Here is a 26996-nt window from a genome sequence, read left to right as displayed (position 1 = left end):
GGCGATGCGTATCCGCGTAGCCACGTAAAATATAGCTACGCAGTGACAGAAGTCTAGTGGACGGGTATTCTGCAATCTAGCCGAAAACGGTAGCGATATGGAAGATCTTGAACGTTCTCTTCATGATATGAGCCTGGACAGTACGTGTGAGAAATGTGGTGTATTTTGGTAGACATTTGGTGTATTTTGATAGCATTCCTGGCCTCGTATATCATATTATAATTTTCGCATGTTTATGTATATATTGTCTGCCATATTTTGTTGGTTTATACACAAGGAAAATGGGAAAATACTTGATTCTTTAATCATTTATATATAGATGAAGGCGAGAAAGATATCGGCCTTCTTCAACAGGCCGTTCTTCCTACATCAGACACGACCGAAAGCCGTACATTTTCTTCAGGTGTGTGCGTTGTATGTTCTGAAATAGCATGTATATTTAGATACATACCATAACTTAAATGTCTGATATATTATAGGTTGAATGTGCTATAAAAATCTGAAGTAGTTCAGTATGCTTTGACTGACTATGCCATTTCAAAATTAATGTATATACATGTAGATGAAAAATTTGATTGTGTGGCTATGACTATGACAAGCACTTCAAAGAAGGAGCAACATTCTGAGAAGCAAAGCCTAACTCCAGAGTCCAAGCAACACAATGAACCTATTGCTAAGATACATCAAAGTTCTGACAGCTGTACATCAGCAACAGGTTAGTTATGTATTTTTTTTTCAATAAATGAGGATGTATAGAAATGTATAATCGGGATACCAGTAATCTGAAAGGTGCCTCCCCCTGCCTACATCTTTGCAAGCCTGTGTGCCAAACTGGGTCTTACATAATTTGCCTGCTGTAACAGTTCACAAGCATTGTGGGGAAATTATTATGCACCACTGTTTTAAAAATGCAATATCACCATCTGAAGCAGATGGGGTATACTTGTTGATTTTTTGACTAATGGCTCATCATCAGGAGGCAGTCAGTACATAAGGATATAAATAGTCACATTCCTTTTATAATAGGAAAACTATAAAGCAAGTCAAGTAATCAAAACAATTATTAGACACACATTGTCATGGTTAAATCAAAGCAATCAGCCACGTGTATACTAAAAATTTTATATACCAGTACAATGATTGAATAGTAGCTTCCCAATTTTCGCTCTTCCAGTCGCTCCCCGCACGCCCATCCCTAGCCTGCGACCAGCCCGCTTCCCGCGCGCCCTATTCCTTTGGCCGGCCTAGCTCGCGACTAACCCCAAAACAAAACCGCCTGCGAAGAACGCAAAAGCCAAAACAAAACCACCTGCGAAAATCACAAAGCTTCTGCGGAGGAGAGTGGACTCTTAAGCCGGTTTTCCACTAGCGATATTTTTCGCGCGAATCGACATTTTACTTTTGTTCCAGAGCTCTCAAATGCAACCATCTGGAACAAATTGCTCAAATACAAAGGAATAAAGTTGCTTCGCGCGAAAAATATCGCTAGTGGAAAACCGGCTTTACAGTTACATCACAGATTTTTATTTGATATAGCCTCTAGCGGTTCTTGTGACGTAGTACAGTATGCCTATTAGGCAGTATGCATGCAGCGCAATGTAATATTTGCCTATATACTATTTCTTTGTTAAACAGAATATGATATAATATGTTATTCTACCACTTTGTTATTTTTTTCCACTTCTCCTCTCGAAGTCCACTAATTAAGATGACGTCAATCATGTTTATAAATAACTATATTACATTCCTCCCTTTCTAGTTCTTGCATTAACGTTTGTTTTTAATCGTTTAGTGTTTAACTTAGCTGTAGCCATGCAGATTGGTAGAACTCTGGCGTTTCCGATTATATGAGTTGATCTTCTCGGTGGGATAGGTGGTGGTATTTCTTTTACTGGTTCGCGTTGACGTGGTGCTGATGGTTGCACCATGTCGTCGTCAATTTCTTCATCAGTTTGATCCTCGTGTTTGACTTTCTCTACATGTGCCGAGCTTCGTCGGTGGACTATTCCGTCTTTGTCTTTGAACACGATCTGCCATCCGTCATAACCAGAAATTCAGGACATTAATTACCATAAACGTTCATAATGCCAGGATTTCGCAATCAAAGATGGCTGCCTTGTTATAATAGAATTATATAAGGCACGAGACAAAATTTGAAATTAAAGCAACTTCTTGCAGTTGCGGTATTCCTTTCCCTTTTTCCTTGACTGTGCATCCGTGTGTCGAACTTCCAAGTCGTTAAATTGTGGTAAATTTATCACTTGGGATCTCGATGGTAGTTTAGTTTTCAACTCTCGCTGCATTAGCAGTTGCGATGGTGTTCTCCAGTGGATCCGTGAGCGTGAGGAGTGGCTCTGTTGAACCGTTCTATGAGTCCATTTGCTTGAGGCCAGTATTCTGTAACATACTTGACGGTAACACCCCACGATTTCAATGTTGTATAGAATTCGGATGATTTAAAATAAGAAGCGTTATCGGATTTGATCTGCTTTGGGTATCCGTGGGTTGCGAAAACGTCGTCGAGCCACGCCAAGATGTTTCGTGATGTTATGGACTTCATGATCTGGGCTTCTGGCCAACGAGAATAGTACTTGATAAGTATGACTACGTATTCACCAGATGGAAAGGGTCCACAGACGTCTATGGCTAAAGACGACCATCTTTTGCTCGGGGGAGCTCTGTAAGCTTGACCAGTTCCAGACGAGAGGGACTGCCCGGGACTGCCACGTCGTGACATTTGTTGATGTGTTCTTTCACTTTCGCGTCCATTTTTGGCCACCACAGCTTGGAGAAAAGGCGTTATTTTGTGCATGGTCTGGGCTAGGAGGATTGCTTGTGTTCGAAGGCTTTTGGGAAGTACAATTCGATTTCAACGAAGTAGTACACTGTTTGTAGTGGAAAGCTGATGTCTTCAGCTCTTCGAAGGCGGTCTGATCATGCATGTTTTAGTCCACTGAAACTGGGAATTTGCTTTTGTTAGCTGACGTAGTGGGTACGTAATACTGCTGTAGCTGTCGATGTAACGAGAACAATATAGTTAGTAAGTCCGATAAAGGACCGAACTTCTGCTGCGCACTTTGGACATGGTGCTGTGAGGACGGCGTTGATCTTGGCATCGTCCAAAAAAATGTGTCCAAAAAAATTTATTCTTGGGACAGCGGATGAACATTGGGAAGGGAAGGCTGTGATATATCGGGATTCAGGGGCTAATGGTATTGGCAAATATTCCTGAGAAAGGTCGACTTCTGTGAATACCTTTGCTCCTTGCATTTCATTTAGAATGTTATAAAAGATTGATTTGGGACTCGCATGTCCAAAACTAGATGAACATCGAACTGCAATGAGCGGCGAAAGCCATGGTGTAGCACCTTTTGCTTTCTCGATAATGTCCTGCTCAAGCATTTCTTTAAGCTTCTCATTCACGTTTGATTTCATGCTATCATTGCTATGGGGCATTCTTCGCGCACGCTGGGCTATACTGAGACAACCGTTTCATCGATTTCTAACTTTACTTCTTTGCCTTTGAGCTTTCCGATGCGTTGGAACAATGATGTGCGATTGTTGAGGATTTGCTGTATATTTGGGTTGGAGTGTTTAGCGTTCACATTGTTAACAAATGTTTTCAATAGTCCGAGAATAGTTGATGTATTATGGCTCAGTAAGAATTTCGTTGATTTCCCCTGATAACTTGAAATGTTGCCGTTGCTGACGTTGAATCATAGACTATGGTAGCCGTGAATGGTTCTAGGACTGACAGTGGTTTGTTTGCGCCGCCAGCATTTGATTTCACCAGTTTTACGTTGCGATGTTGCTTGAGAACTTCAAATGTTCCTTCATTGATGATGTTTACAGTTGATCCTGAATAGATAAGGACACGAATAGGAATATTAGCGATGGAAACTGTGACTTGTGGCTGCTTCTTGTCATAAACGTTAAATGCATGTGAACTCATCGTCCGTGTCGCTTGTTTCCAGAAATGGATCCGAAACGATGTTATTAACTTATTTGCATGCTCTTGTTTACTCTGTTTCTCGTTGCTGGCTGTGTAAGCAAACAGTTTTCAAACTTGAACCTTTTGGCTGTTAATAATTTTGATATAGGAATAGGAAATTTGAAGACCTACAGTGAGGGAGTTTCAGACGCTACATACAAGTGCTACTTCAAGTTAGGCTGCATGAAAGTCTCAGGTTCACATCTTGGGGGCAACGCCTCCATTATGAGCAGCAGCAAGTGCTACTTCAAGTTAGACTGTGTGGGATTCTTCCCGTGGACATATAAAATCATATGTTTTTAATTCCTCAATATATGCCATGCTGATAGGTTTATCATATAGCGGGAACGGTATCAACAATAACTAAGGAAAGAAAAGTTTGTTGTGTTACTGGTTACTTTTGGTTTAATAATAACCACACAGAGTATTTGAATACGATGTTAGTATCTTTTCATTGAGTACTACGGTGTTGAACAAGGTTAAACAGTAAGGCCTAGGTCAAAACGTCGCTCTTTTCATGCACCGACTGACCGCAATGCGATAATTAAAGTCTTTGTTTGAGCTCATCTGCACGAGGTTCGGCAGATGAAAAGAGCGACGTTTGACCTAGGCCTAAATGAGTAAAAAACACCACCATGTCCGTGTAAAGTCTTTACAATTTATAATATATACGTTCAGGCTTTTTTTCATCCCACTCAACTGGCAGTTTCGAATTCTTGAAATAGCAAAGGGGTAATTATACATCTGCTATAGAATTCCAACACGTTTTCACAACACTTAGAAATGCATAATATTATTCTAATTGTACTTAATTAATATAAAGAATCTTTCAAAACAGCTACAACATCCTAAAGTAGAACACATTGCGACCTTGGTATCATTCAGTTACAAAAAAATATTAGCTCTATTTTAAAAAGTAATTTTGAAATACTATTGTTGGCCTATTGAATGTCAATTTTACAGCATTAATTTGTAATCGGGTAAAATTGAATAATGTGTGCACGTGCATGCTATTCAGCACGCAGGCATACGCATAATTGTTTTACGGAGGTTACTTCGTTGTTTAATTACTTTATTGTTGTGATAATTATACATATCATAAAATATCATGCGCCAAAAGGTGAACCAACAGTAAATGTGCTGAATCTATACTTTTTAAGGGGTTAACATGATAAAGTTTGAAACATACATACTACATACATATAGTATGGTAATGAGCTATGCAGGAAGTTCATTCCAAAGATTAATTTACATGATATCCCCACGATGTTATTTGAGTGAATAAGAGGAGACAAAAAGCAGGATATCCTAGAAATAATTGGCCTTGCAAGCTGTCAGGTTTGTTTTTTTTGTTGCTATTTTTAGCTAATTATCGAGACAGGCCTTTATTTCTACACCTGCACTGCACTGAAAAAAACTCCTGATAAAACCGACCTTTCCGAATCACAAAAGTATCATACCATAATTATTATGTGTCACTTTACATAACACAGAGACAGTGACATTGTTATTCCAACAAATATACTTCTGAAGAACGCCACTATATTAAATCTCTGTTTCAGTTTATTGTTATAGTTAAAATGTACAAGTTTATATAGAACGAGTAGATATATAATAACGCAAAGGCAGCCCAGGCTCAAAGTACTATATGGGATACAGTATCGAATATACTATGCATATATCAGTACTGTATATGTTGTAGGGATATCATGCAAGAGTCCAATATTGTCAACTATATCTGCGTCGCCATGTAGTGTAGAAATAGAGTTCCGGTCACGCGAGTCAAGAATTAGGAACAACCTGGAGCCATGGGCATTCCTTCCTTTCTCTCATCCCGCGCATTTAATAAAGGTTTTCCCCGTCATATGCAATAGACTGTAATTGTGAATGTAGGAGGATAACTATACACGCGACGCAAACATGAAAAAACATCCGCCAGATCCAAACATGGCACTGGCCAGTCAACTGGGATATATTCTGCATCAATCCTCATTTCCGATTAAATTTCAAACTTTTAGGCCTTCGGTAAGGTTAAAATAAACAAATATACAGAAGTTATTTTTATGAACTCTGATTAATCACGGGAAAGAAAGAAAAAAACACGCGAATTAAGATCTTTGTTTTACTAACATCCTATCATCCAACTCTTTTAATTATAGCAAGAATTACTTAGACGATGCAAGCATGCATATGTATGACTCTAAATATACGAAGATGCTAAAACGTCCGTTGACGTTGTATCGTATATTCAAATAACGTCGACAGTGCAGCACTGCATGCATGCATGTGTGAAATCAACAACAGGTACAGATATAACCTATATTTTACAAATGGAGCACCATTATGCAGATACATGGCAGACCTATAAGGAAGCACACAAATTCAGTAAGTATAATAAATTCAGTTTGTATATATGACATGCAAGAGAGAGAGAAGGTCGACGTGTCGACCTAAGGGTCTTCGTCTCCTTGAGATGTGATTAATCAAGGGACGTTTACGCTGGTTATAACCATGCTCCAAGATGAAGCAACTTTTTAAAATGTAATTAAGACTCTAAAACACCAATGTTTTTTGCGAAGAGAAGGTACTGAAAACATCAGCCACTTCATAAACTCTATATATGCAAGCGGCGGTTGCAGGTGATTGATCTAACCGAAGCTCAGTCTTCATGAGGACAATTCAGTCCAACTATAATTTGCCATGAGATCAGCAACGTTTTCTGAATTTCACTTATAAAGAGACGACAAGTCATTGACACAAAAAAGATAATCCATATCTATAATATACTTAATATATCTTAATAAATGGCGCTTTATAGCTTTTAATCTTCATGTTTTATTTGTTCGGCAGTTATTTACTCATAAATCGATAAAGGGAAACAATAAATCAGATACAACTTCCTTTACCTTACATGATAAAGATTATGTTTATGAAAATGGGATCACCTTAGAAAAAATTGTGCTATAATCCTGACGTATACTTGAATAATTCTTTTGTTACCAAGTCTGTATGTTTAGTAAGGAAAATAACAACAGCAATGTTAAGTGTTCTGCAAGCTTCCATGCAATGAATTTCTCTACACAATGATACGTCCTTATCTAACATTTGCTTGCACGAGATGAATGTGATGGCAATTTTGCGTTGCCAGATAATCGTCTTGTGTATAACATACCTTGCTGCATGTCTTGCATGCACAAGCAATACAAAGCATGATGGACTGTTTATAGTAGCGTATATATATTTAAAAAATATACGTGTGCATGAAATTGAAATATATGCGTTGATAATTAAAGGATAGCCAGGTGTATAGTATCTAGTGTATATCATGATGCACTATAATTCCTCTGTTTATAAAGCTTTTGAATTAGCGATCATATAAATAACGCATTACGCTTATCTGCTCGATATTTTGCAGAAATCCACACATGTTCAACATTACTAATCCTTGTATAACCAGGGAGCAGCGTGGCAGCTAGCGTCTTCAAACAACTTAATTAGCATCAAATATGGTATAACAACTGCCTAAATAGACAAAACACTTCTCGACGTTTCGACCTGAGGGCCTTCGTCAGGAGAGTTGAACTACTATAACTCTCCTGACGAAGGCCCTCATGCAGGTCGAAACGTCGAGAAGTGTTTTGTCTATTTATAGGTAGTTGTTATACCATATTTGATGCTAAATCACTAATCCTTGGTTTTAATCATGTTATCCTATTGTGACTAGTGATAGAAAACGATCGAAATTCCTTGAAAAAGCTAAGAGATAGCACTGGATCAGTCTGCATGAGATAGACGATACCCCCTGACCTATAGCTGTCAAGCAACACTTCTGTATGACGGCATCTAACTATTTAAAATAATAAGACGATACTGAGAACACTTCGATATATTTCAATTTAATTGTCTTTTGGAAAGGAAATTCGTTGATCGATCGAAGCCGGAATCAATGTTATCTAACTTCAGCAGTATATCCGATACGTTACAAAAAACGGATATTCAGCAGAATATTTTTAGGATGAGTCAATTCCAGCCAGGATAAAGAAACGGAAATTCATTGAATACATCCAATTAGTATTAGTTGTTTTTCAACTACCCATACGAAAGTTAGTTTCTATAGTTTTATCTGAATATACGCATGTGTGTGCAGCATAAACTAAATTAAATTATCTTTAGTCTTTGTTCATAAGTGTAACTGTTTGTATATATAACATATATGTACGTACATATATATATAAATGGCGTTTTTCCAAAGAAAAATATCGAAGACTTGAATGCAAGGAAATCTAATGGTGGACGGAAGAAGAATTTTAAATCAGTAAACGGATATTCCGGTTTCGATTATAGGAAGCAATTACAGAAGCACGACTTCCTTTGAGAACTGATCGAATTTATCTTATGCAAATATTTTTGCATATTAATTTTAAGAATGAATGCGGGGACTGTTATTTGTTGGGTATAAAAAACACAGCAATAGTGGGAACGTGAAAGGAGGCTAAAAATGAGTTAGATTTCAACCAAAGATTATCGTGCCCCACACTTGTGGTGCGTGTAAATCAAGTGAACAATAAGAATGTGTTCCCAATTAATTGAATTATTACGTCGGCGTTATGCATGGTCAGCAAATGTATATTCATGCATGCAATGAAGTCTAGCAAAATGCTGAAAATTCGTTCAGACACAGTGGAGAGCACTGGAGGCCACACCAGTTATTTTCCAAAGACAATTGTTTCAAAAATGGCCGAAGGTAAGCCGAGTTATTCTTTGTTATGCTTATGCAATTGATAGAAAATTTTCTGTATCACATGTGTCATTTTTACTTTCCGCCATTGGCATTACATTTATATAGTAATAATAAATCAATTATATGTATCAACAAAAATTGTACATCTAGTTATGTCACAATATTTTGAACCGTTTTTCGGTACACTGGACGTACGTACTGAAATAAACTAGGCCATTTGCATTCGTCAAAAATATAATGGAATAATGTATCTTTTATATTTGTGATCACTGACACTATTGTACTGGCCGGCAGGATGCGTTTTAAATTTTTTGGCGTGCACATGTACAACTTTTCAAGCAGTTTATCATTTTCTCCCACATGGAAAATGTACATTGAATTATGTCTCCATACCAAATCGAGAAATGGTTCCATTTCAACACAAGTTAGTTTGGCAGTTACCCATATAACAATATAATATCAACATCTGATTATGTGTACAAAGAGATAATATTGGAACAATGTTTTCGGCGAATTTCTCCGGATATATGACATGTGGAGGGGAATAGAACGCGAGAATAAGGAGGTGCAAGTAAGAGGCATCACAGTGTCAGTTTTACCGAACCTATAGACATGCATATTAGGTAATTTGGGAGGTTGACATAAAAGACATCGTGCAGACTGCAGTATTAACCCGACTAACCGTATACAACATGTATTTACATCAGTCAATTACACAGCGAAACTACAGACGGAGGGAATCGTAATCAGTTATATATATACTGTATAATCAGTATCGGCAAATCAGTTATATATACTCTATAATGTATATATACTTACATTTTGATTGTGGATGTTTTTATAACTAGCAAAAATTTTACGAGATTCCTGGTATAAATGCATCCTTTCAGACGCACCGCATACATAGCTATATTCTCTAAACCACTGGCACTGATCAGTAAAATTTCACTTCAACCATAATATTTTATGGTGCCATATATACAGTATTTATTCCTTCATGATTCACAGTATAGAACTCTCTAGTTTTTATTTTTAATCCATGCAGGGTCAGTATGTTGTAAAACAAACATACTGTATACAAAAGGTAGAAAAATGTAGAACAATAAACACTGACACTGGAGCACCAAGTCAACATGGAACAGTCCATCATGTCTGATGAATAAAAAATAGTGCATGCTTGCTTGTGTACCACTATTGCATCAAACGTAGAAGACATTATGAATTGTACAATGAATGCAAAGCAGGATTTACATCTTGTTTACAATCAATAGGCAATATATTTTCTAACCAAAATACGATTATTATTATATAATGTCTACAAAACAATTTGTGAGTTTTTCCCGCGAGACTTTACTTTACTATAATTTCTTCACAATTCAATGGTATTTCAGTTTTAATTATTAAGGCTTTTACCAGAAGAATTATGCTAGAAAATTTATTTATTTAAAAAAATTTATTGTGTCCGAAACAAGTTAATGTTTTGAGATTTTGATCTGTGACTAAGCTTGAAGTTGTTTATAAAAAGTCAAACGTATCCCATGTAGGAGTATTAAAAATCTCGTTGATTTGTTATGTCAGCGCTGTATAGTAACAAATTATCAACAAGAGCTTTTGAATATTGGATATAAAATAAAAAATGACCGATAACGACTTTAAAATTGTTTAAACGTCCCCTTTTATAAACATTCAATATTGATGACTGCATATATACATGCACAGATTAAAAATAACATCTAAACCTATAGCGATTGGTTTTTTGGGGCAAAGGAACGATGAAATATAATAGCTAAAAATGACACGTTATAGACTATAGTAGACGGCGAACATCTATATATGCATGGATGAATTTGCCTATAATTATATGACTCATGAAGTAGCGAGTAAAAGGCCATATTCAAGTTTAAATGTTAAAATTCTCTGTCGGATAACAGGGAGCTCTCGTAGCTGTAGCGGGAGTCGCAGTCAAATATAAAACTCCCTAATACCTTGGCGAACACAATGTATATAATCGAATCTCTACATGTTTACTGTACAATCAATCATTAACACATAACTTTCTCAATAAATGTTTAGAACTAAAGATGGACCGGATATTATAAGCTAGGCTAGATTTTGTTAATATGTGCGAGTCCAGGTTATAACCCAAAATATCTATATCATATACTGTCCAAGGTTTCCTGGAAAGCTTTGTGATAAAAATATCAAACGAATTTAAAGAATATAAATGATGTGAAAACATAAGTTATAAACGGTTTCATCATGCGGAATAATAATCCCACGCCTCTGGGAAACGCGCAAAACGACCACATTAGATGACAGATATTCGTATTTTTTTGGCTGAGTCATGGAAATGAAATGTGCATGTGAGCATAATCTGCGTATATCCACGCCAGGAAAAGGAAATGTTATTTTAAACTTTGCCTACATGTTCAAAACAAAAAACAAGAAGTTAAAAGTTTTCCCATCTGTTAACCGTGATGTGTGTAAAATGTGTTTCATGTTTGTAAACGCTGGATATAGACGATACGTTAATTTCCCTTTAATTTTGGCACAATTCAGTCGATATTGATGGAATATATAGTGGTGGAAATATTGAGCCTGTGTATGTGCCTTAATTAATTATTCGTGTGTTCCGAATATATCACATATCATCTAAATATATTGGGTTTCATATATACCTACAATTTATGACATTGTCGTCAAAAACATATTATCGTATATGTACGATGTAGTATACACAAGTTGTATATATAATTTAATTTCAGTAGGTTATATACATGTTTATTAAATTCTTTGGATGAATTTTCAAATTCAAATTATATATATGATGACTTCTCCATTTGTTCGCTGGAATCCAATAGACCGGAAGGATCGCAAGATATTAATTCCTATATTTTATATACTACACAATACATAAAGTTGACGTCACCCTTAAAACTGTAGTATCAGTTAACCAAATACGAGTATTAGAAGAAAATCAATGAAGAGCCCCTTAGGTGCAACTTTACTTGGCACTGCATAAATTTAACTATATATATATTGTATGTTAACATGGGAAAAAATAAACCGCCATGCAAATAATGCCAAAAGATATTGTGATATCATGATAAATCATTCACTGCATGAAGCGACCTTTAAAATCAGAAATAATCGAAGTTGTTCATAACGGATCTTTTTTATGTGTATTATTCCAAATAGCTGCATCCGTGCAACCAACTAGTTCACGCTATGCCTATAATATCATTATTTTTGTCTTTTTTTGTTCAGTCTATTCATGCCCTTGGAAATTGTAGTAATATAATCATCGGTCTTTAGTGACCTTTTTACGACTAACTCAGTAAAATTTTGATGTTTTATACGATCTATAGTGGAAAGCATGCGTGCAACTTAGGTAACAAGTATAACTAAATGTTAAAAAAGGCATAGGATTAAAGGAAATTGATATCATTCTGACAATATTGAAAACAACGAAAAATCCGTTGTCATGCAGTTGAGGGGAATGTAATCTCGCGTTTTTGGCTCTCTGAACCGTCGTTCTACACCAGTTGAATTGATAGCGGCTTTCTCAGCGTCTTTGAAAACTTCTCGTCGTATATATGGTCAGGTGCAACTGTCCAGCGAGCTAATTTTATGAAAACCGCTATAAAATTCTAAGCTAATCCCCGATTAACTTAGTTTATCATTAGGAAACAGCTCGATTAAGACTATAGAAGATTATTAGATCATATTTTTGATCCAATATTTACGGACATCTTTTGAGCATCTTCTGGGCGTTTTTAAGACTTAAGACTTTTAACGCTTTCTTGTGGAGCATATTCTCCACACCACACAGGAACCTTCAGTGCTAGCGAACACAAGTTTCCCTCTAACCATTCTTGTCGTTTCCAAGCCCCTTTATATCATATTTTGCAATACAACAATGACAGTTTTGGTCGCATAGAACGAGAACGACGTGCATGCACCTAACAGAAACTTCGTGGACACAAACATACCATCCTCATTATACTTCACGATCCCACGCAGCATTCCATGCTGCACTGTACCATGATTTTGATCGAGCGAATTTCATGTGAATAACTTTTCCGTTTTAGCATCATCATTAGACCCAAAATATTGCTGCAGATAGCAATACTATAAAAATAAACATAGCATATTCTATTATGTTTTCATTTCTGAGGCTAGCAAACTGCACATTTTGTTTATCTTGGAACTCAACCTCATCAGCGAATATAGTGATGTGATATGCATGGTGCTATAGCATACCATAGCATACTTTATCATACACCATACTATAACATACTATACTATACCATACTATACCATACAGTCCATACTATACCATACTATACCATACTATACTATACCATACTGATACTATACCATACTATGCCATACCATACGGTCCATACCCTACAGAATCAAGAAGAATTGTTCGTTTTAGCATAATGCATATCGTTTTAATAGGCATGTCTGCCATATCATGACATTTATGTCATTCGGCAATAATTTTTCAAGCACGCTTATAACGCTATACATTATGCTATATAACGAACCATTCATATTGATTTTTAATTAATGTCATTTATCTCATCGCCGGAAAATATGGTAATCTAGAGTGCATCCATTAAATTAATCGTTTCACTTTCTACCTACAGCACCCAAAAAAAGACGAAATTCGCGATCTGCCCCAAGGAAGTCAATATATCTCTGGGAGTTTCTCTTTGGTCTTTTGGAAGATGATGAGTGTTCTTCAGTTATAGCTTGGACCAACAAACATGAGGGATTTTTTGAATTAAAAAATAGTGAAGAACTGGCAAAATTATGGGGAACTGTTAAAAATAGACCTAAAATGGACAAGAACAAACTTTTCAGAGCGATGAGGACGTATTACGAAAGAGGAATGCTAAAGAAGGTAAACTATATTTCTTAATATTTTATTATGTGAAAGAGAAACCTAACTATTCAGACCGATTATTGCGTTCTGGAAGGGAGAAATCCTGATCAATGAATATCGAAACGTGGCTTGTTTCGCAGCTTTTATTTTATTATTGTTTGTTCTCGATTCCCAAGAGTTCCCACATGCAAACTCATCAGAAGCCAGCCATAGCTGAAGAAATTTTTTGTTTTCTGCATGTTCTTCGAGGCACATTCGGATCAATCATGGTTTAGGAATTCAGTTATTAATTATATTGCTATTAAAGTGAAAACACTGAAAACCAGCATGCATCCATGTGGATAAAGGCTGTTTTCCACTAAAGGCGTTTTTCATACGCACGTACACGCACGTAAAAGTCTAAATCTTTACACATGTTACCTTTGAAAAAACTAAGTGAATAAATCGAAGGAACTTAGTTTTCTGCATATTTTACTATGCATTAGTTGACCTAGATGTTAAACAAAAAAAATTTAAAAGCATTTAAAATTTTCCGTACGTGTACGTGCGTTTAAAAAACGCGTATAAATGGAAAGCAGCCTTAAAATACCGTGAAGGTTGATTTCCAGGAAAATATGAAACGGAACATTTTTTTATCTCTGAAAGAGGGAACTATCATTGATACTAAACGGAACTTAATGATTCCATATTTATATCGTATGTTTTCAACAAGCTGTGCATGTGATAATTTTGTTTAAACGCACGAGTTCGATTAACCCCTTGCTGACGACATTTTTTAATCACCGCTGCGCGTGACGTAAAACATTTTGGCTCATGCATGCACAGATTGTTTCCCCATGCACGCCATAAAATCTCACCGGATCATCGGCTCCATCTGGCAATCGCATTGATGAAACAGGATGTAAACAAGACGCTTCAATAATATTATCACAGTGCAATTTGCTTTGTAACTTAAAAAGTGGTCTAAAAGGTATCTTTCTAAGGGAACCATGCATAGACGTTTTCTAGACCAGTTGCAAAAAACACGTAACTACAATTTGGGGAGTTGAATGGTCGTTAATGCCAAAATAGCCCAAATTAAGCACTTTTGTCACTATTGTCAAAAGTTAACTACATGTCTTCAAAAAAAGATATTTTTAAGGATAAATCTAGATCATGTTCTAAATAATGTTTATTACTTCGTTTTTCATTCTTTAATACTAAAAGAGAAGTCAGTTGCTTAGGAATGAGAGAAGCTCTAGTGAGTGTATCAACATGCACGCTGCTTTCTTCAGTCGAGAAATTTAGAATTGGTAAATGTGGTTACCACATTACTTTAGAAGTCATATTCTACTTTTAACAATTATACTACATTACTCTATCATCGCCACATTATTATATTTTTAACAAAGGATATAATTGGAGTCAAGCCACAACATCCCATCCAAAAGGAACATAATATTTCTGCTTTCATATAAACACAGGACAAAAAATATTATACAAACATATCTATAAGGGCAAGGTGAGATTGGGGTCATTGCAGAGGTGCTAGGGCGGGGCAGGAGGGCCAGCGCCCCCTGGTAAAATTATGGGTCTCTCCTGAGATAATGAAGTGAATCATTGTTATATGCCGTCAATAATGCAAAACATCTGTATGTGAACTTGCCCGTAGAAATTGTCCATCATGAATGCCAGAAAATCCGACACAGAATGTTTAGCACGAACCTCGTCTCGAGTCCCACTGGCGGCCTGACCCCACTTAGGTTCTCGCTACCTCGTATAAGCTGGACTTTAGGTTTAGTATTTACTTTCAGTCTTCAGATGTTATTTCTTCTCGTACTCAAAGCCGCGTGTAAACGAAAGGCCGAGTAACAACTTCATAAATCATACATAAAATAGAACCTATAATTAAGGCTCTCTGGGTATACGGAATATTAATTACAGAGTACTGTATAATCCAATTCAAGGATAAATTAGTTATAATATTCTTGTAATTTTGCATGGTGAAATCAAATAACCATACAAGCTAATTTACTTATAAATTAGTTATACTTAATTATTGATATAAGTAAACCCAATATTGACCTTTTTATCGGTATAGAATTGAAGCATTGCGTAAATTTAAACATCCTTTTTTTGGGAAAGGTATGTTGAATGCGGAAAGAACTTGAGAAAATAAAATACGGTAAGTATACAGTAGAAGTTACAATAATTAATTAATCTCATGAGCACTGTGGGAAAAATACAACATAATAATACCATTAGAGTCGCGAGCCAAAGATTAAATGTGAGGACGGGAAGGGTCGGGTCCATGCAGAAGATTATCATAACGTCCTTTCATGAAATCGTATGATGAAGTCTGTCAAGACTTACTTTGAATCATCAAACATCATCATGAAAGAGATAGTATACGCAAAACCCACGCAAACCTAGCCCAATCTGACCAATCATAATCCGCGTATAGCACCGCTATCCTTCTCTACTCTCACTTCCTCATCTCAATATAATTACGCGAACTCATATACCATTTTGTGAGGCCTCGCGTTTTTTGCTTTGTTGTTTGCCTGTTGTGATCATCGAGGCGGGATCAGCGATGATATATATAGTTATATATAGTTATCTTAATACGGTATTCGATTTTAATTCTGCTATTGATATTCTTTGCCGTTCCGGGTCTTCTTCACATAGGCCACCTCAAGTTAAGATCATAACAACTCTATTTTTTATCACGTAAACTAACCTCTAATGAGATTTAAATCTGAAGATTTTTCCGGTGCTTATGTATACTCGATGATATAAATAAAGACTTCACGATATGAAAGAATGCTTGATGTTAGACGACTTCCAGGTGAACTCTCAGCCCATTTTTAAGGGTTATCACTTCTATATTATATTGGCTCTCTCAATGGTGGGTTGTTGGACGACACTAAAGGATTTCCTACTTGAACGAAGACTTAATTGATGAAAAAACATAAGCTTTCATGTGAGATACATATATGGGCTTGTTTTCGTTGGATATTGAATATTATGTATAACGTTTTACTTCTTTTACGTATTAATGACGACGCATGCATGGTCTTATACATGCAGGTGACTCCCTTATTGTATATTCCAGCTCAATTTTGTTCGCGTGTTTTCCCCTCCATATATCTTGGAAAAATCAAGACTTGTTTCTCGGCACCCTGACCAAATGCCCAAGCTATTCTGCATCTTCACTACGTTTTATGTCATCATGAATAAAGTCATGTAGGAAACACTGATGCAATATATAGTTATACTACGTCTCTAGGTTTTCACAGAACGTAACCACAATATTTTATTTAACAATTCGAGTGCTGAACACTACTTTTCGACCGCCTGTTCTTTACTTCAATAATCATGCTTCTTTTTTAATTTTTTTTTCTCTTTTTTCCCCTCTCTCTTCATCTTAACGACCTACGCGAAATGCGCATACAACCACACGAACGTGGGACGGCTCTAACTAGCCAGCAAGAAAACGCGGCGTCACTTTGTTGTAAGTAGTTAGTATTGTAGTTTTAAGCACTCAAATTACTAAATAAAAATATTGAATAAACATCTATATAGGCTACGTACTTTAATTAGCCTATCTAAAGAGTTAAAGTGGAAGTCAAGTCCGTAGGTTTGTTTACATTTTGAACTTCACTATTTTTTAAAATACGATGTGCTGTCTGAATATCTAACACTATATAGGTTCATTATGCTTCTAAATTAACATGAACTAGAGTTTATGTTAAGAAAAAATAAGAAACATGCGAAATTTAGGCAATTTTCACATCAGAGGGCCTCCACTTGTTATGAGCAGAACCTATGCGCAGAACAGACTTGCATGACCTCCACTTTAAGAACCAGCTAAACTTATAATGATATGTTACAATCCATCGCTCGAAACAGGGGACTTCAAAGTGTCTAACGCGTGGTTAATTAAAGTCATTCGATTTTTTAGTTACTCATTCCATACTTCTTTGTAGGATACATATAGTAGCTACTTTAAAATCAAAAGTAAAAAAATAACAGGAATAAAATAGAAAATTGAATGTTTAGTAATGAACAAAACAAATAATAAGCTGTGCGGATGATGATGTACTGCTCTATATAGGGAAAATAAGAAGGAACATTTTATCTATATATTTTGATTTCATATGGCGCTTTGGCCTTTTTGACTCAGATCGCCCTTCCGACTGCCACCAACGCATACTCCTCAAGTGCTATATAATTATCTTTGTTTTTCCCTTCAAAATTGAATCTATATTTAGGCCTAAATTATGATTTAAATATGAATAAAGAATATACCATGCCATCTTAATTGGTAATTTGAAAAAAAAAATAATCTAAACTCGTCTTTCTACTTTCATTACTTTTTAAAAAAAAAAGAGAGTATGTCCATATTGCATGCATAGATTACGGATGTTACTCCTCTCTCTATATATAAAAAATATCAAAAATGTGAACAAAGGTAGAACAAATCAACATGTTTCAGTTCTTTTCCTCGATAAACTAAAAGGAAACAGTTGCAGCATGTAGAAGAAATTCAGCTTTTACAGTCTAATTAACTAAAAGCATGAACGAGGATCATCGATCCATTTATAAAAAAAAAGAGAATAAATATGCATTCTAACCTCGATTCCTCAACATGCAAAATGAAGTGCCTTAGCTACAAAGTTACGTACATCTTTACTGGAGTCTATAATTTATACTGTGTAGATGATGCTATTAAGAGAAATTCAAAGAGTTCAGAACTTCACCCCTTCAAAAAGAACAATGTTCAGACTTCACCGTCACCATCATTGCTACTTGTTCTTTTGATTGGTTAATCTGGTAAAATTATCGCATTTTTTATTGGTTTATGTTCCTTCATGTAGGTAGCTTGTAGTGGAATACAAATTTGAACTACGCCTATCAATCCTTGATAAATATTTTCCATGTTAAAGATAAAATACAAAACGAATTAGGCCAGAAACTACTTCAATTATTACTATACATACTTTACTTAATGCAATAAATTAGCCTTCGTCGTCAGCGAAATCATCAGACGCTCAGAGATAGATACGTTGTCGTATACGTTTTTTCTAACGCCAGTAGCTTCCGACTGTGAATATGGTAATGAGGGGTAATTAATCGTTAAATCTTCCCATGCATATACAAAAACAAAGTACTTGAATCATGCATAATAACCGTACAGCGACACACTTACACAGCACTGACCGAAAAATTGCAATTTAAAATCTGTCTTATATAATAAGATAAATCAATGTCAAAATATTTTGCAGGCGAAACACACAAACTATAATCATTTGAAACAAGCACCAGCATTTCATGAGATGTATAAATATATAATAGCAAAGCATTCTCTACATCGTCATTTGCCTTTTTTTAAATCAAAAACCTGTTAAAGTTGAAAAACTCAAGCAAAATTATTTCCCATTTTGATAATATATAGATTCGTTGCATTGGAGGACAATCACCTTTTTTTGGACTAATTTCAAGAATGATATAACTGCGCGAATCTTACACTGCATCGTATAATAAAATATCGAATGCATGGTGGTTTTGCACTGAATGGATTTAGTTACCCTCTAAACAGATGATCGACGCAAAGGGATAGTGGAACAGTGTGTCAGCATAGGAATTACTTTTGGGCAGTAACGACTTGTTAGGGTAAAAAAATTGGCATGAACGACCTACCCACACATTGTTAGACGGAAATCCTAAAAATTACGTCAATAGACATAACCCTACTTGAATACATTAAAATTCGGCAGTTTCAACCATCCATTATAAAACCAGAAGCTATGCCATGCTGATAAACATATATTGCATACAACTTTTGACATTCAAGACAACGGGACACTATGGCTCAAGCAAAGTTACCGCAACAACAAAAGAAACAAGAAACAAGTAAGCCGTATAAATTTTTATATACAATGTTTGCTATTGTTTATACTTCGGTAGGTTGCACGATCCAGTTTCTATGTATGCGATTAATAGCAAAATAAATCAGTATTAGTAAATTACTTTTTCTTCTCTATTTTTTATATATTTATGCATTGGTATTTTAGAATATAGCTATCGATTAACGTTAAATAAGAGAGTTAAACATTTACTGTCATTATAATTTATATTAGCCAAATGAAAACCTTCTTAAATAGAATTTGTGATATGTTTTTTAATAACTGGATGATTCATAAAGTCTTTTTTATGTAACTATCAACTATGGAGTTAATACTAACGAGTTTTAGTAACTGACCCTGTTTTGCTATATTTTTGGTGTTCAATAGTATGTAATTCTACCATATAGGTGCATGACTGTAAAGTATTTATACATTTTATATTTAGTTATAAATAAATTTTACATCTCAATGTTACATGTAGAATTACCCTTTCATACGGCTTCTACTTTCCCCCAAAGCAGAGTTAATTGACTTCACAGCTATACGTTTAGATATAGGAAATTCTCCACTATATGGCATTAATTCAGAATTTCAACAAAAAAATTATATCAATTTGTCAGAACTGACCATACAGAATCAATGTAATAAATTAAAAATACTAAAATTACTATTATGTGCAATGACGGTTTGAACAAAAAAATACTAAAAATATCCTTCATTGCAAAAATAGTGCATGCAAGTAATATGACAAAGCAGAAAATTACAATGGTGTGAAAGTTATACATAGTTATGCCACCCCCACGAAATTTAATTAACTATACACAGACTAATAATCTCACCATTTGTGAAATATATTCAAAGGCTATTCCACAGATATAGAAAACTATTTAATTTGAAGGGGGTATACACTGACACAGCAGTCTGTATAAACTGGTGAACACAGCTTAAAATTAAAATTTTCATTGCCCTTAAAATAATATCAGCCGAAAAAAATATAAATTGATTTACCCTCACCTATTCTCGGCATTACCATCCTATACACATTAACCACGCTTGCTCTTGTCAGCTACCTCTGTAGCTCAGTGGCAAGAGCATTGCACCGGCATCGCAAAAGCGTATGTTTCATTCTTGCCGGAGGACCGATATTTGACTCATTTTTTCATCAATTGTTCCTGGCTTGAATTTGAAGTGTGTATAATTCCACTCGAAATTAAGACCCTTTGAACCTCTAGTATATATACAAACAAGTATACCCTAAAGTAAGAGCGATATAAAGTTACGTTGTAAGTTCGGACTTTGAAACTAATTAGAGATTTATAAATTTCAGCTTAATTCTAGAGCATATAGTTCACATATGCCTGTAGCTTGTCGTTGGGTGATTACCGTTACATACCATGTGGCTAATAAGCAAAATAATTTCTAAAACACTATAGCAGCCGCGTAATAGGGAAATGCAGTGGGGATCTAACGTAATTGAAAATAACTTAGTGCATAGCATTTTTAAAGTTAAAGTACTTGAGTACCGATGTCATTGGTATATTGATACAACGCCTTACTATACGCACGCGTGATGTGACTGGCCTAGGTTTATAAGATATTTGACCACGCCATCAGTCATGCAGTGAACAAATTTCATTCCTTTATCGTCTGATTTTCGCAATAAAGATGCCGATTGAAAGAAATGCCGAAATAATTCGGACGTAAATTCAGCTTGAATTTAAAAGTTGCATATTGTAAAATTAGGCTAATCACCACGATATATGCATGTATATCTGGCTCTATACCAACCAAATTTATTCGCCTTCACAAGAAATCATATTTTAACTGTTGGCGCCATATTAAAGTCTGAAAACTGCATTATACGTAGAGCTATAACTTTTATACATTCGTTTAACATGCTACTGTAGGACACCATTACACGCTTTTCCCTATTTTCAAATTGCTTAAATGCATGCTTATACAGGAAATGTCTAAACGGAAACATTTCGTTTCATAAGGTAGATGAAAAAGCGAATAAAAGATTTCTGTTTTTTGTTCAAAACTCGCGAACTACAATTGTCAGAGTCACAGAGGTTTTAAAATATTTTGAGTGGTATATGTGGAACCTGCATGTGGTGGACCTGAAGTATGTCAGTCTTAATTAAGCTATATACTCAATCCTGTTTATATACGAATTCCTTTTTGGTAGTTTCTGTCCAGTTATACGGGACATGAGAGTAGTTCTCTCACTTCCCTTAAGGCAAAATATCTGTTATAATAATATGAAAGAATAATACGCATAACGAAATCATTCCTGCTGCTGACCTATGTATAATTATTGAGCGAAGTTGCTTTGGTCATGCAAGTGTGAATAATTATCTAGGAATATAAGATCTAATACAGTTCTGCTTCCTGTAGGAATTCACGAAATTACGTCAATACTTAACCAAAACCTATCCTGTTATTATACTTGTTGACACTTGTTGACAAACTGGGCATTGTCTTTGTGCTTGACTAATATTGTTAACGACGGTCCTTATTCTTCAGTCCATGTTACTAAAATAAACATTACTATACTACAGTAAAAACATAGTAAAAAGGCAATGTCATTCTCTCGTGTGAAACATTGAAAACTTCACTAAATGTAGTCTTGACAACAAGTATACAACTTTATTAAGTCGCCCACACAACCGTGGGCACAATATATGGACGAAATATAATTATCCCTAACGACGTCAAGGAAGCTATGAATATATTATATATAGTACGATAAACTAAGAATCTTTTGGTCCCACGGAAACTGACGGGCCAGCCACACGTCATATGGGATGATATTTCATAGGGGAGAAACATACTTTCTCCTCAATATAGCTATATTTTATACGAGGTTAAACACTTGTATTGGTATAACCTGCAGTTCTGACTGAAAGAATGGCTAACAACAGTAAGTCGAGTGGTTATATATTATTATATATTGTAGGCCTAAAGCCTCCTTAGGATTAAATAAGGTATATTTCCATACAGCATTAGATTTTGCCAAGACAAAGTTGTGCACTAAATATAATAAATGTAATAGATGCTATTGTGATCCAGACTTAATAAGCCAGGTCTATTAGACCAGGTCTAATAAGCAATGTTTTAGATATCTAACCTCCATTATGAATATTTCTGTATATTTGATCATTACGAAAAAAGGGAGTCAAATTATTCAAATATATAAATATAGGTTACATTCAAGAAAAAGTAAACGTTAACGAGGATGAGTCGCTATCAATAGCATGGTTAATATATTTGATACAGGACGATACATAGAGCGTATTAGACGTCAATATAACTAAACCGACGTATAGGCTATAGCTAACAACCACAGTGCATGTAGCTATAATTCACACCAAAATTCTAAGCCATTGTGCTTGAGTTGCAATCATAACTTAGTGGCTAATGCATTGAAATAGTTTTATAGACTTTTGAAACTTTAATTCATGAAATAAAATGTATATGTTTATTATGCAACAATTCTAATTTGGTCATTACTTCATTTTGCTTATCAAATTCGAATACAAATACGAATTTATGCCCTGCTGTTTAGGAATTTACAACTGATCAGCAATATACTCTATAGTTGGTTTAGTCCCAATCCTATACTATATATGGTCTTTTTAATATTCTATAATTAAAATCTATACATTTATTCTGTGTTTCTGATATATACATTGTCAGAATATCTACTCTTTGAAATAGGTATCTCTATGAAACTATATTCCTATAGTGAACTGGTCAAATAGTGATATTAATAGCGAACAGCTAGACGCATTGTTCAATGGAAGAGTGCATGACAATGATAAATTCTAAGTGTCCAAAAAATATGGGATAAGTTTTTTCACCATTTTAAATGTAATGATGGTATTTCTATTATAATATGAAATAGCCATGCATACATAAGAGAATGGTTTTGAAGTGTTTTGTGTCCAATGAAATTCCTTTTTCCCTCTAGCAAAAGTAAGAAAGCCATGGCAAAGCGGACAATACACAGTATACCTCTGGGAATTTCTATATGGCTTGCTTCAAGATCCAGAATGCTGTTCGTTAATTACATGGACAAATAAAGAGATAAAAGAATTTCGAATCAATAATACACACGAGATTGCAACATTGTGGGGCACGGTCAAAAACCGCCCAACTATGAACGATAAGAAACTTCTTAGAGCTCTGAGATATTATTACAAAACAAAAATCTTAAGAAAGGTTTGATGAATAATTTTTTACATAAAAGCTATAAAACCACCAAGTAGACTATTTTCTTATACTTACTTGTAACTATACTTGTCAAATGTTGTATAACAACTGCCTAATTCTCGATGTTTCGTCGATGTTTCGACCTAATTGGGGCCTTAAACATTTCGGCCTTAATTGACTATCCTATTGTTCCACGAAATTTTGCCTAAATCAGCCATAATCCTCTACCATTCAAAGACTGAATAAAAAATATAATTACACCGTAACCGTTAAACAATTGTTTGCGCCTGCCATATTCATAATGTGTAGAAATGTATGCATTGTGAAGTGAGGCACATGTTCATATATCAGTCATGTTTACAGCCCTGTAAAGACAATGAATTTTAAAAGAAATTAACTTTGCACAACATGAATATATGAATATCTGCCCTGCAATTATCGTCCCCCGTACGCCACTGCACAGATCGCAAAAATAATCTATCGTGAAGCATATCAGTGGTACAACTATAACCGCGACAATGCCATGCAGGCGCCGCAAATAATAAATAACGGGAAACATTCTGACGACGTACTAGCTGACCGTCTTTCCGTTCAATTGTTCTCGTGTGTCCCAATCGTGAATTATATATAGTTCAGCATATCCATTTTGGCCTATCTCAGTTTTATATTATTTTCCTAATTCACTTGTATTCCGAGCTTTTAAAAAGCGATATAATCAAGCATTATGGTGATTGTAACACTTCTGTTAAAGAAGCGATCGTTCAGTTAGATTGGATGACTTGAGACGTCCTGTTACTAATAATATCGGACTTTTGATATATTCAATATACAGCATATTTTTGGTATATATTACATACAACTAATAAGTGAATTTTGTATATTTCAGGTTAAAGGACATAAAGGCGTTTACCAATTTCTATCCATACCATATGAAACAGAAGGTTGTGACCAGGAAGTAAAGGGGTCTGTAATGAGTAAACCATCTCCTATTAACACATCAATAAACGGTTTAAAATCTAACTGTAGTGAAAGACTGACAAATGATAGTGGAGTTGCCGAAGGCTACTGCGGTTTAGCAGCAGTTTCTCAGATGGATTGTAATCATGAGGGAACCATTGACAAACAAGAACAGACCGAGGGTCGCTTCGATAAATGCAACGATCGTCCGCGAGACGAGAGTTGGTCTGATTATTCTTCGTCAAGTGACAGTAGTACAAAAAGTTTGGACGAGCTACAAGCGGACTTGCTTAATACCGACCTAACAGAGATGACTGAGAATATGGACTTTGTCTTCAATGAAGACAGTGATTTAGGAATGTACCAGAATGGAAACACATTGGGTTGGTAGAAGGGAAAAAACCCACTCAAAACCTTTTATGCCCTAAGAGCCTTGTTCTGCTGAACGCTAAGGCATGCAAAGATATTGATTTTTACATAATTTATTAAAACAAGGCGCCTAGGCCAGGGTATATATATATATGTACACAATTTACGAAAGTAAAGCATACACAATTTTAAAATGTAACTATATATTGTAAATATACAACTATTGTAATGCAACATAATAATTAAAAAATAAACTCTTATAAAAAATCCCTCATAGTAACTCGACCACTACTAAACTTAGTTATCTAGACAAAATTGACTTCTATAGTTATAGATTTGATCCTAGATACAGCATTTCTATTAAAACCAAAAACTTCAATTTATACACAAAGGCGTGGCAAATTGGGGGGGGGGTGTCATATGATTTCGACCAACTTATACTGAAGATACCCACTTTTTAATCCGTGTACCGGGCCAACGTTTTATGGCAACCCGTATGAATGTAGGTTTAATGTATGCACTGTGAAGAAACATATAGCATATAAAATATATCCCTATACAGACCTATATAGTATCTAGGAGAAAACGGTCATATTCTATAATTAATGACTGCATGATGCTGATGCATGCACTTGGCTATGAAATTAACAGACTTTTTTGCAGAATATTGACTGATTATTGACCGAGCGTGAGGTCTGTACTGTGAAATATCAGACGAGGCTTTTTAGTCTTAAAAAACGTCGGTCTGATATTTCACAGTACAGATCGGACAGGCAAGGCCAATAATCGGTTTATTATATGGCTGAATTAACTGCATGAGACATCCGGGATATTGGTCCAGATACGGAATATACGGACCACGGTCCGGATATGGGGTTTTACGGACCGCTCGTCAACCAATCAGGATACAGGATTTTGAAAAGCAATATAATAATTCAATTTATACAACATCGATCATCTATATTGATGAAAGATATTAAGAATTAAAACAATCCGTGTGAGTGAAAGGGCGCTTATATGTAGCTTACCACTGCATGATACGTAATTTTTCTTATTTCATAAGACCAAGAAATGATCGCATAATTGTAAAATGAAAATTATAGTGATCGAAATCAAACAAATTAATTGCAAAACAAATGAATTTACCGGAATTAATGTTATCTTCGACCAGCAATTTTAAACGCACGATTATTTGGCATTCAGTCTAGCCATAATTGAGACATGAAAAGGTATTGTAATTAAAGCCCCATGCAGTAACGGGATACTGGGTTAGTAGCGTACCGGATTACTTTCCATATCAGATAGACGATGCAGTACACGAGGATGCAGCAATTCAGTACGCTCCAAGGAATGAAAATCATTCCGCTGTGGCCGGGTGGATGAAAAATTTATCCGGTATATTTCTTTATCTGTGCATGTAACCGCTCTAATCCGGTATATATAATATGCTTGGTGGAAAAATAAATGGACATCAAAAGCTTGCAAAGGGTACCACGACCACAAAAGAAGTTCTACTTCGCTGTCAGCACACGAGAATATTTTATTTAGACTTTTCGCTTTTTTTTAGACTTGCCCTTCATTGTTCGCGATTTTATTGCAATTTTGAATCAATCCGTTATCGGGTAACCAAGACATATCCGGTACCATATGCATATCGAATCATCCGACACGAAAACTAATCCGATATCGTGTAACATGGGCCTCAGAAAAACAAGAAATGAAGAAAATCCCTTTTTTTCTGTAAAAACGTAAAAACGTTAATGTAAAAATAAATCTTGTCATCCATGCATATATAGTGAATTATACGACACACTCTTTTGTTTTTGAGACACCCTGTATGAAACTAGTAATAGAAGATATCGTATCTTGTGGTTCGCGACGTATTCCTCATCCTCATTACTAATGAATTAGTGTTCCGTATAGGAAGTAATAGGACCCGCA

At 35.3% G+C, this 26996-nt stretch overlaps 1 protein-coding gene across 6 annotated transcripts; it reads left to right on the top strand.

Moving 5' to 3' along the window:
• On the top strand, positions 1 to 26696 carry LOC114533477 (ETS-related transcription factor Elf-4-like). 6 transcript variants are annotated; one of them, XM_028555000.1, is made up of 5 exons: positions 1 to 140; positions 320 to 403; positions 563 to 715; positions 13388 to 13644; positions 24616 to 25285. In XM_028555000.1, the coding sequence occupies exons 1-5, from the start codon at positions 98 to 100 to the stop codon at positions 25075 to 25077; spliced, it is 999 nt and encodes a 332-aa protein (XP_028410801.1). In that variant the 5' UTR covers positions 1 to 97; the 3' UTR covers positions 25078 to 25285. The 6 variants fall into 6 exon arrangements, with proteins under 6 accessions (XP_028410801.1, XP_028410806.1, XP_028410805.1 ...); XM_028555005.1 differs by lacking the exons at positions 13388 to 13644; positions 24616 to 25285 and adding an exon at positions 26623 to 26696; XM_028555004.1 differs by lacking the exons at positions 13388 to 13644; positions 24616 to 25285 and adding an exon at positions 4101 to 4908.
• The last annotated feature ends 300 nt before the right edge of the window (positions 26697 to 26996 follow it).

This window comes from Dendronephthya gigantea, unplaced genomic scaffold, assembly GCF_004324835.1.
Source record: "Dendronephthya gigantea isolate DGI-Jeju-01 unplaced genomic scaffold, DenGig_1.0 000092F, whole genome shotgun sequence".
Taxonomy (NCBI): domain Eukaryota; kingdom Metazoa; phylum Cnidaria; class Anthozoa; order Malacalcyonacea; family Nephtheidae; genus Dendronephthya; species Dendronephthya gigantea.
This window is presented reverse-complemented; position numbering and strand designations above follow the sequence as displayed.